The sequence below is a fragment of the Salvelinus namaycush genome, chromosome 20 (genome assembly GCF_016432855.1).
Source record: "Salvelinus namaycush isolate Seneca chromosome 20, SaNama_1.0, whole genome shotgun sequence".
Lineage (NCBI taxonomy): Eukaryota > Metazoa > Chordata > Actinopteri > Salmoniformes > Salmonidae > Salvelinus > Salvelinus namaycush.
The window spans coordinates 1621381-1634125 of NC_052326.1; the positions used below are offsets into that span (position 1 = coordinate 1621381).

Consider the following 12745-nt stretch of genomic DNA (forward strand, 5'->3'; position numbering starts at 1 on the left):
CAGGTTGTGCCCAGGGTCCCTTACCGTCCAGAATTTCTTCTCATGTCCAGAAGTCCTGTGTATGCTGCCGCTGCTTGGTCCTTGGTTGGTGGGTGATTCTGTAACGCCCGTCTTCCTCCTCGTCTGAGGATGAGCAAGGATCGGACCAAAGCGCAGCGTGGTTTGAATACATACTCTTTTATTATTATAAACGAAGACGGAAAAAACACTTGAACAAACTACAAAACAATAAACGACGTGAACAGACCTGTACTTGAGAACATAAAATAAGAACGCACGAACAGGAAGGAACTCACGAACGAACAAACGAAACAGTCCCGTGTGGCACAAACACTGACACAGGAACAATCACCCACAAACAAACAGTGAGAACAGCCTACCTTAATATGGTTCTCAATCAGAGGAAACGTAAAACACCTGCCCCTGATTGAGAACCATATCAGGCTAATTGAAAATGAACCCAACATAGAAACACATAACATAGAATGCCCACCCCAACTCACGCCCTGACCATACTAAACAAAGACAAAACAAAGGAAAATAAGGTCACGAACGTGACAGTGGTTAGAGGGACAATAGAGTGGTGAGAACCAGACCATTAGAACCTGATGGTCGTTAGCGAGTTGGGTACTACTAACGCATGTCCAGAGTGCATAAGAGGAAATTACCGTGACCAAACGGTCAAGTGGAATTTGACTGCGGTCAGGACTCATGACTGCTGGTGTGGCGGTAATACGGTCACCGCAACAGCCCTATGGATGACTTGATTGATGTCACAAACAAACGTCTGTCATGGCGGTTTTTGAGATGCATTGGTGTTTAATTGTTGTCCATTTCGGCTGGTATGAGAAATACATTTGCGTTACTGACAGTATCAGAACTATTCATACCCTACTGTGTACCCATGCACTTTAACTACTGACCAAACTTGGGAAGTTAGGTTACACTTTATTTGGATAGTCCCATATAGATGATCTACAGATGGTCATACTATCACCAAATGATCTGCTGATAAGCAACTGCTTGCTAAGGTAACAGTTAAGGTTAAGTTTAGGTTTAGATTTAGAATAAGGGCAAGAGTTAAGGTTAGGGCAAGGGTTAGGGTAAAGTTAAGGGTTAGGATAAGGCTTAAGGTTAGGGTTAGGGCTAGGTCAAGGGTTAGTAGATACTGTAGTTAGTTGGAATGTTGTTGACAGTTATTAAACATCTACAAACTATCTACTTGGGATTAGCCAAATAAAGTGTCACCGGAAGTTATTTTTTTTAAATTAAGCCATAAGCCATTGCAGTCAGCTCAAATGTCCAAATGAGCAGGAGAAGCAGAAAAGGTCCCCATTGATTTACTGTAATGAATCATTACAAATGGTGTATCTTCCCCGTTCCTGCTCTCCTTCCATCAGTGACCTTTAGTTATTAGATTGATGAAGCTGCACTATTTGATGGTGAAATTTCAAACAATGGAATACCTCTGCTTGAGTCATCTATTTATCGAAGTGCATTGCTAATCCATCCATTTATTATGTCCACATTAAGGAAATCCTACGCCATGGGAACTAACACCGTCAATGTGTCTAACCTTTTACCACAGATACTGTACACTCAGAGGCATCAGATACACATGGTTCCCAAATCTGTGCAGTCAAACTATCCGTGTAAAATGAACCGGCTGAATCAACGTTGTTTCCATGTCATTTCAATGAAACGACGTTGAACAAACGAGGAATAGACGTTGAATTGACATCTGTACCGAGTGGGATGGTATGAAAATACTGCTTGCAAAAAGTGATAAAAACAACTAAGTGAAAGTATCCCTCTTTCATAGAGACAAACAGATGGGGGGGGGGGGGGGGGGTAACTGTTACCTACTCTTTCATAGAGACAAACAGATGGGGGGAGGGGGGTAACTGTTACCTACTCTTTCATAGAGACAAACAGATGGGGGGAGGGGGGTAACTGTTACCTACTCTAGTTCTTTCCTTAACCAACTGAGAGAACAAATCATACCATTCCAGCAGACCTCGCAAAGGTTTTTAATCAAATGTGATGCAATGACTAGACAGATTGTTAATTATGCACAGCTGAAGGCAACCCTAATCTGCCTTTATGGGGGAAGGAAAGAGAGAGAGCCTGCTGCTGCTGTTTGGAGCACTGCGTCTTGTAACAATAAAATGAGCCTGCACCTCTCATTTCTACTACATATATAACATTGAAGGATTGATCGATACCGTCTGTTTTGTTTGTGAACATTTTGTGTAATTAAGAAAATGAACATCAAGTCTGCTTATTTATTACGTCCAAGCTGTGCCTGAGTGCCCACCATCAATCTCCAGAAAATAACCTGGCCACATACTGTAGCACAGGGGACATGGCACGCTCCCATTCAGGGGTATTGAATAATATTTCCACAAAGCCATACCTTTATTGGCAATAATATGAGCCGAACGAATAACTTTGCATTTGCGGTCTACACTGTACAGTGTCTAGGTAGTGTTCAGCTCTCATTACTGTGCCCGTGATGGGTAATTTGAGGGAGGCACGGGGATATGGTACAGGAGGTCTAGGATGCATAGTAGTCAGTGTGTTTATAAGGGGCTGGCTAAAACAAATCTAGGATGTGTTTCGGATGATGTCAGTGTGGTTATAAAGGGCTAACCTCCTTTTTCTCCGTTGGTGGTACAGGATTAATGACTGCACTCTGGGAAGAGAGATTTACCAGAAGATTACGGTGGGTCTTATATTATGGGTCTTCAGACAACCATACAATTGTTTGCTTGTTTGGAGTTTGGTCTCTTAAAGGTGGACTCAGCGATATGACATAGATGCAGAAAGTAAACAGCATAGTGGGTCAACTTCCGCAACAACTAAGAGCGTTGAAGCGCGAGGCTCAACTTCTCTGCTGTTTTGGTGCCCTGGCTACCACGTTGTAGCAGCGTGAAGCGAACCTGTGCACATGAGCAGATACTGTGTGTGACTGTGTGAGAGCGAAGTGTTGCATCTCGCTCATCTCAAAATCTGCGGCGCTGCTCGTGGCAACGTCATTTCACTGCGTCTACCTTTAACAAACCAGCTTAGTAGACACTTTGAGGATATTGTAAATCCTGTAAGGTAAGTGGTGTTCTGGGGAATGGAACAGTTTAAAGCCATGCTCTGAGTAATAAAGGTGATATCTAGCCAAATTGTGTTTAGATTTCATTGTTTTTACTACCAAGTGCACCAGGGACTCATATACTGGAAAAGAGAGGCTGAACAAGCCAAGGAGGAAATACACTGCTTTGTCAGTACAATGTTTATTACAGTAATTGAAGTTCATAAAACTATCTGCATTGGGTATGCCAGTGAAATGAGAATCATGTCTGTTAGGCACAATGCATTTATCTGTTGTATCATCCTGAATCAGCTCCAATTCACTACACTGTGAGCTAAATGCAGAACTACAGTAGGGCACTGGAAACTTTCAAAGTTTACCAGTAAACTACCCAAATTTTGGTAACTTTCAAGGAATATATGGCATTTTATGAGATGACATATAGTGGTATTTTTGGGTGCTTCAGATTATCACAGGTGTCTGTAATTATCTCTGGCTGTCTGTGTGGCCTTATCACATGAAAAATAAAAAAAAATCTAATAAGACATTTTTTAAATAAACATTTGAATGACAGAGCTGTAAAACATTATCCTAAATATAAACCATAAACTTAGTGAATACCATTGCTGTTTAATATGAGGGTTTCAACATGAAATATCCTTTATATTTTTTTACACACTTCTTTTTACTTTGTCAATATGTCTTTGTTGTAAACGTTTTGGCACCGAACTGGAGGCAGTTGTGAAGTAATACAATAGTTGTAAGAGCTGCAGATTTATTCAAAACAAATTAGATTAGATGCTTTATAATTAGGCTATTTTCTCTTGAACCATATGGTCTACCTAGTAGAAACGCATAGACAATATGGACACAGATATTTTTTTTATTTTTCCGTTATTTTACCAGGTAAGTTGACTGAGAACACGTTCTCATTTGCAGCAACGACCTGGGGAATAGTTACAGGGGAGAGGAGGGGGATGAATGAGCCAATTGTAAACTGGGGATTATTAGGTGACCATGATGGTTTGAGGGCCAGATTGGGAATTTAGCCAGGACACCAGGGTTAACACCCCTACTCTTACGATAAGTGCCATGGGATCTTTAATGACCTCAGAGAGTCAGGACACCCGTTTAACGTCCCATCCGAAAGACGGCACACTACACAGGGCAGTGTCCCCAATCACTGCCCTGGGGCATTGGGATATTTTTTTTTAGACCAGAGGAAGAGTGCCTCCTACTGGCCCTCCAACACCACTTCCAGCAGCATCTGGTCTCCCATCCAGGGACTGACCAGGACCAACCCTGCTTAGCTTCAGAAGCAAGCCAGCAGTGGTATGCAGGGTGGTATGCTGCTGGCATATAATATATAACAAATGAATACTATATAAATAAATGTAAAAAAAAGTATAAATGTATAAATTACCAAAGTTACCATAAATTGCCATAGATTACCTTTTAATTACCAAATTTACCAAATATTACAGTAACTTTGGTAAATTACCAGTAGCTTTGCAACCCTATGTAGAACTAACCTCCAGTGATTCCAGGTTCTCTCCATTCTTCATCCACCTATAGGAGGGCTTGGGCTTTCCAGTGGCCTTGCATTCCCACACCAGAGAGTCGTCAATGGGCTTCTGCACATCCTGGGGTTTCTCTATCAGATGTGGAGGGGCTGCATGATCAAAACAACATGGCTGTGAATTAGAACATTCTCATACAGATCCCATTTCTCGCAGGTAGCCTATACTCCTCATACTTCGAAAACAATGTAGAGTATTTTGAATGAGTTATGTATTGTTGCAAATTGACTTTGTGCTTGGACATAAGTAGAACCCAAAAATACAGTAAATGGCGTAAATGGTATATGACTATCCTAGTGTTAGGTTATGTGTGCTGCTGAGACAGTGAACAAAACAATCCAGATGTATTAGCGTATACATGGGTGGGTAGCACATTGCCATAAAATACCTCTCCCAAAAACCATTCAAGTAAATGATGGTGGAATTATACAGGAGCTTTATTGATTCCTACAGTAGTGTCCAAGTAACTCATGACTGGTTAACAAATTAGCAAGGGGGAAAATAAGGAACATAAACCTCCAGATTTACTATCCTCGTAACTCTCCATGTTGTGGATGATGTGTAGGTCAATCCGCCATCATCCTCTATCACACCAGGTCATTGTCACGACAAGAGTAATGACGCACTATACATTTCCATTACGCAGCATCTGACTAATGCCATACTCCCCGACTGACCTTTGAGGTGACTTCTCTGTAATAGTACATACAAATCCAACTCTAATTGGGTTCCTGCTTCAGCTCAGCTTTTGCTTCCAAGAAATTCGAGATGAAACAGTTAGAAATGCAATAGTAATTGCAAACGTATCTCTATACCTCCTGTGTGTATTCGATGTGGTGCATGTGTGTGTGAGAGGAGAGAGAGCCATAGGAAACAAATGAAAAAGAGAGAGCGGGTGTGTTTGCGTGGTCTGTGGGTCTGTGTGGGTATTAAGAGGTTAGCCAGTGTGTGTTTTGGACAGAAGTGCCCCTAGACGAGATAGCAGAGAGAGGTACTCTGAGACTCCATTATCACCAGTCATTTAGCATCACATCCATGCCAGTGCAATCTTAGAGAGAAGCCTAGTGGTCATGCTCCACCCTCTCCACCTCCCAGGACCCATTTGTTGTTGTTTTTTTAGCCCTCTGTCACTCCATCCCTCAGCCACTGTGAACGTATCGACTCTCAGTCACAGACCACCAAATGAAAGCAGGCAGCCCATCCCTGGCTGCATCAGGCCCAGTGTTCAAACAATCAGCCCAAACATTTCAAATCAACCAGCTAAAGCAAAGAGGGAGATTGGAGATAGGCGATAGGAGATAGGCGATAGGAGATAGGAGATAGGCGATAGGCGATAGGGGAATCAGAGTGAAACTGACACGGGGTTTTTATATTCATGGCATTATCTTGGGATACTGCTTACTGTAGGAAAGTATTAAATACACTGCAGAGGCAAATTGTTGATTAAAATAGAGAACCCAATGGCAGTCTATATGCATAGTTGGTTGTATTTAATTAGTTGTATTAGGCTAATTTTTAGATTACATTCAAATAGAATAATGTGCAACATTTCCCCATTTTATCCCAAAATGCTCTCTCCAATCAAGAGTAAAACAACAGACATTCATTTGAACGTAGCTTCGACTGACATGAAAGGATAATTACCATTCACCTTGTTAAAACACAAGACGTGCAGAACCCTATTAAAGCATTAACATCTAACTACTAAGGACATAGTGATCAGCAGACTCTCAGAGTTAAATAATGCCTTCAGCTCTTTCCTAGGCAGAAAGCTGAGGCTTTCGCAGCTTTGTGACTGCAGGTTGTAGCGATGTACACGAGATACACTTATCGATTCCCTGATTCTCACACACTGCTGACAAATGTCTCAAAGGCTTAATTCCAAGGGACTTCAAAATAAGATTACAGATATATTTTTATCACCTGGAGAGAGAAAGAGAGAGAGAGAGAGAGTAGAGAGAGAGAGTAAGCGAGAAAGCACATCAAAAGAGGGCAGACCTGCTGCTAATTCGGACAAACCATCCCCCATAGCTCACAGCCAGAGCAACGCTGCTGCTGGGTTCCATTACAGAGAGGTGCAGGGAGCTTTTAGCGAGACACCTTGTAAATAATGGCAAATTGTTTAGCGCAGACAATGAGTAATTTGTAAAATATATCATAAATATTTACCCATACTAAAATAGATGGTCTGTACGGACGTACGACTGTTATCATCTGCTGTGCTGTTTTTTTTTAACCTCATTTTATAATGCATACAGCTATGCTGTATCTCGTTGCCGCTACCATAGCGAACATACTTTCATACCATTAGTCCAGCCAGCCATGTTAGTTTTTAGTCTTTTCCAGCATCTGTGAGTGATTCACATTGTGTGGAATATAAACAATTAAACAACACGTGTAAGAAAACCCGACGAGCTATTCTTGTAAATGGGTCCTTAGGCATGCAGCATAGAACGACTCCAGAAGGGAGAGATCAGTGGTACGGCTAGCCTACAGGTACTTACTTAATAAGGTGGACGTCGTGCATGAACAATGATATCGCATGACTACTGGAGAACAACGGAAGGTCACGACCCTTCATTTGAATGTTCATTTTACTTTTGATAGAGCCTGTGGTCTCTCTCTAGATACAAACACCGCTGCTCTGTTAAAATACTGTTAAAATACAGATTAAACATATGGTGGAGTTAATAACGACTACTACTGGCCATAATAGGGAAAGGAAAAGCATGCTGGTAGCAAGGTTGAGGGGAACTATTTAACAATTCCTCTTTACTTGAAACGTTCTGAATCGACAGTGATGTTTTGATAACTTTACCTCAATAATTACGAGGAAAGTCCACAAATAATACAGCCATATTCAGCAAACTACTACAGTACATTTGCCATTTAGCAAACAGTGTTTTCACCTTGTCAGCTCGGGGATTCAAACCAGCAACCTTTCAGTCACTGGCACAACGCTCTAACCACTAGACTACCTGCCACCACTCCCCTTCCACTTCATCCAGATGCTGCACTGCAGATAATTCATGGGGTATATGTGGCCCTGGTCTAAGTATGCAGTATAAGAGCTTTGATCTCCAGTCAAGTTGGATATCAATCATGATGCCATCTGTTGGAGCCCAATACAAGGTCACATCCAAGGTCTCCTCATTCACATCATCGCTGCTTTAATCTGGATCAAAATATTAAAGGCATATTGGCCACCAGGGTTTTAATCATTTGGGATGCGCTGTTAAAACGATGCTCCCCCATGCAAAGTGGCGGCGCCGCAGTTGATTACCAATGGCTGTTTTAAACCCAGTAAGGTCTCCGTTTGATGCCTCTCAGTCTAAGCGAAACTGACACATGAAGCCTTCCCTGGTTCAAATATTCATGTGGTTCAGGATCACCTACCGTAGAAAGAGAGTTTTCCTTTTACAGTGTTCCTCCCCCTGGAGTTCTCTGCCACACACTCGTATGTGCCCGTGTCTTCCTGCTGGAAATAGGGGATTTCCAGGACGCCACTGGCTTTCCTCACGTCCACCTTCCTAGAAAAGGGGATTCCGTCCATTCTCCTCCAGTTTATGGAGGGGACAGGGCTGGAGGGAAGAGTAATGCAGAGAGGTAGAGAAACCTTGTAGCATGTTCATACAAACACAAATCATTGTAACATCGCCACCGTACTTAACCTATATGGATTCAGTGGATTAGACAGAAAAAAGTCAAGTAGGGCATACATCACTCAGCTAGTGAACCAGGAGTCTCACAAGGCCCCAACTGTACCAGAATTCTCAGATTTGCAGCCCGGCCTCAATCAGAGGAGGGTTGGAGGCATGCAGTGAAACATGAAAACTCTCATGCTGTTTGTTAATAACCTTCTGCTTTTCATGTATTTGTGTGCCTGTTTAATCAAAGCCCAAAGCGTACTTACTTTCCTAATGCAAAACACTCCACTTTCACTGTTGATCCTTTGGCTACATGGACAATCTCTGGAAACTGAACTTCGATCTTTGGCTCGTATTCACCCATTATACCTGAGGAGAGAAATTCACAACCAATTACAGGAAGGCTAAAAAAAAAAACTAAAACAACATGGAAACTGCTGATATGTCGTTTCCTACATATGTCCTATAAGCGATTACTATCATACGTCTGAGAAGTGGTTATTTTGGAACACCACTAACAGGTTTTCTCATTGCTGCTGGTATTCTTTATCTACAATCCTTTATCACATTTCCAAAGGTTTCTCAGCCCAAATGAGCTCTTGATATTGCGAGGCAAGTGTTATCTGGATGGTTCCCTGACTGACCGTGAAAGCTCATTCTCATCCGTATCTCCATTTTATAATACTGGCAGGTAGCCAAGGGCCTATCAGCCATGGTAAATGAGACCGCTGGACGAGGCTCTAATGGTCTCATACCCAGGGATTCAGCTGGGCTGGGTCCTGCTGGGTCCGAGACCCGCCACCTATGATCCAAATGAGAGCCAGGCGGAGCTGAGACCCGGTACCTTTGGTTATGCTAATGTTTTATTCTATAATGAAACATGTGTTGTCCATATTTAATTTTCCACAGCCAACAACACAAGTAAGCAACAGCAGAATCAGACGACCCAATAGTAGAATAGTTTACCTATTCAATTGTTCAGCCTGTCGCTTTCTATTCAAGAAAATGATATTCCTTACATTCCTGGGGTCCTGAGTGGCGCAGCGGTCTAAGGCACTGCATCTCAGTGGTAGAGGCGTCACTGCAGACCCTGGTTCAATTCCAGGCTTTATCACAACCAGCTGTGATTGGGAGTCCCATAATTGGCCCACTGTGGTTAGGGGTAGGCTGTCATTGTAAATAAGAATTTGTTCTTAACTGACTTGTCTAGTAAAATATAGAAATGTGACATGTCTATTTTAATACAGACTAGCTCAAACATTGATAATCATTGAAAATTGCAACCTATTTTGAAAGTGGGGATGCAGCTGCTCCATTTGCGCCATCACTCGGGTGCCTATGAGCATCATCATTTTATCTGAAACATTGAATTTAGCCATCCTGCTATTAGCCCATAGAAATGCATTGAAAAGCAGATTCATGCATGGAAAAACAGATAGTCAAAAAAATCAATCAAAAGGAAGCATGTCTCGTAGAGAGAAACTGAGAACACCATCGTGTTTAACCAGTTCTCATAGGAGGGGACACAGGCTAATGTGACCTGTGTGACTCTGGAGGGTTCATTATTGGCATCTCATTGTCACACCAGCAGGTCTGGTGCATTGATAAAAACAACAAGTTAGAAATGAAATAAAAACAATGATACCTTCTCATGCGGCATCCTACAAAATAGCATGCACTAGAAGTAGTGATTCCAGACTATCAGAGATCCACTGTCGTGCAAACATAACCGTCAAATGCTGCTGCTGCTTCTGCAGAGTGTTGTATCTCAACAATTCCCACCTGACTGCTTAGATACATTCAGTGTAATGTACTGTAATTCTGCTATACTACCCGTGGCAATATTTAATGATATGTAGACTGACTACACATACAGTAAATGTTTCCCTTGATTCAACCAAATGTAGTTGTCTTAAAGACCATATTCAACAGGGAGGCTTCGTTTACTCATGTTCATATCTAAGAGGGATGAATTAGTAGTTGGTAGTGGTTTTCATGCTAGCATAAGGTACTATAGTTTGCTGTACTTGCGCCTGACATATTTGCTAGATATGGTTCACAATCAGTAGATGAAATGTCAGGAGTATTAAAAACGACAATACTCTACCATGAATAGATCATACATATCAGAATTTTATCCCTGCATGGTGTTAAACATCAGTTAGAGAAATAATTATTCCTGGGACAAGAAAGCCAACAATTAGATCACTCTCAGACAAATGACCTTTCCATTGGAGAGCCTTTGATAAGGCCAGCCTGAAGCACCAAAACCATTGGCTAGTGGGCTATCTTAAAGAAACAGCTAATTAACCTTTGGAATTAATTTGTATTCCTTAAAGGCACAGTGCAGTAAAAAAAAAACGTGATTTACCTGTGTTGTATACACTCAGTGGACAGTTTATTCGGTACACCACCCCGTTCACAAAAATGGTTAGTTCATATAGACAGTGAGTCATGTGGCCATGGCTTGCTATATAAAGCAGGCTGACCGGGATTCAGGCATTCAGTTACTGTTAAATTGAACGTTAGAACGGGCAAAACGAGTGACCTAAGCGACTTTTGGCGTGGTATGATAGTCGGTGCCAGGTGTGGCGGTTCCAGTTTCTCAGAAATGGCCGGCTTCCTGGGCTTTTCACGTACAACAGTGTTTAGGGTTTACAGAGAATGGTGCGACAAACAATAACATCCAGTCAGCGGTAGTCCTTTGAGCGAAAACGGCTCATTGATGAGGTCGAAGGAGAATGTCTGGAACCGTGCAAGCTAACAGGCGGGCCACAAACAGGCAAATAACGAAGCAGTACAACTGTGGTTTGCAGAACGGCATCTCATCGGTCCTTGTCCTGGATGGGTTATTGCAGCAGAAGACCACACCAGGTTCCACTCCTATCAGCTAAAAACAGTAAGAAGCGGCTCCAGTGGGCACGCGATCACCAACTGGACAAAGGAGTGGAAAAACATAGCCTGGTCCGACGAATCCCAGTTCCTGTTGCATCATACTGCGGCAGAATCAGGATTTGGCGTAAGCAGCATGAGTCCATGGCCCCATCCCGCCTGGTGTCAATAGTACAGGCTGGTGGTGGTGGTGTAATGTTGTGGGGAATGTTTTTCTGGCACACGTTAAGTCTCCTGATATTAATTGAGCAACATTTCCATGCCCCAAAGAATTCAGGCTGTTCTGGAGGCAAAGTGAGATCTGACTCGGGACTAGATGGGTGTACCTAATAAACTGGCCTCTGGGTGTCTATATTTCCACACTATGACATTGGAATAATACTGTGAAATTGTGAAAATGATGATAATGCCTTTTTAGTGTAAGAGCTGTTTGAAAAGAGCACCTGAAGTTTCAGCTTGTTTTGGTGGGATGGAGTTTTGGGCTTCCATGGTGACATCACTATGTGGTAAATTAGTTAATAGACTAATAAGAAAGAGAATCTCAAACTCTGCCAATAACAGCTAATTGACAGTTTTCCTCTCCCCACTCAGACCACTCCTAGACAGACCTAGCAAAATGTTTGCTTGAGAAATTGTTCTTTGCTACTTTCCTTTTACCAATTTAATTGAAAACAATCACAGAAAATGTACTTAATTATTCAGAAATGATTTGATATTGAGATAAAAACGACTGCATTGGACCTTTAAAATCACTGTCCCACTTTTAGTTTGTTATTTTTTTCTTCTTTTTCAATGGCCTTGAGCAGATCTTTCACTCCAACTGTTTAGGCCTCAGTTAGAAACCTATGAACAAACACCAGTTAATCAATTAAATTACAATTTGTTTGTCTCAGCTCAGCAATCAACACCATAGTGCCCACAAAGCTCATCACTAAGCTAAGGACCCTGGGACTAAATACCTCCCTCTGCAACTGGATCATGGACTTCCTGATGGGCCGCCCTCACGTGGTAAGGGTAGACAACAACACATCCACCACGCTGATCCTCAACACCGGGGATCCTCAGGTGTGCGTGCTTAGTCCCCTCCTGTACTCCCTGTTCACCCACGACTGCGTGGCCAAGCACAACTCCAACACCATCATTAAGTTTGCTGACAACACAACAGTGGTAGGACTGATCACCTACAACAATGTGACAGCTTATAGGGATGAGGTCAGTGACCTGGCAGTGTGGTGCCGGGACAACAAACCTCTCGCTCAACGTGAGCAAGACAAGGAGATGATCGTGGACTATAGGAAAAGGAGGGCCGAACATGCCCCCATTAACATCGACAGGGCTGTAGTGTAGCGGATCGAGAGTTTCAAGTTCCTTGGTGTCCACATCACCAACAAACTAGAATGGTCCAAACACACCAAGACAGTAGTGAAGAGGGCACGACAACACCTTTTCCCTCTCAGGAGACTGAAAAGATTTTGCATGGATCCCCAGATCCTCAAAAAGTTATACAGCTGCACCATCGAGAGCATCCTGATCGGTTGCAT

General features: G+C 42.4%; 1 protein-coding gene across 3 annotated transcripts in view; it reads right to left on the bottom strand.

Annotated features, from left to right (window-relative positions):
- The window catches only part of LOC120064958 (contactin-4-like), a 185370-nt gene that overhangs the window by 78211 nt on the left and 94414 nt on the right, over positions 1-12745 (bottom strand). For all 3 annotated transcript variants that reach the window (XM_039015568.1, XM_039015566.1, XM_039015567.1), the window contains exons 7-9: positions 8579-8681; positions 8062-8246; positions 4618-4757 (exon numbers count right to left, since the gene is read on the bottom strand). In XM_039015568.1, the coding sequence (XP_038871496.1) occupies positions 4618-4757; positions 8062-8246; positions 8579-8681 (428 nt within the window). The remainder of the gene's footprint in view (positions 1-4617; positions 4758-8061; positions 8247-8578; positions 8682-12745) is intronic.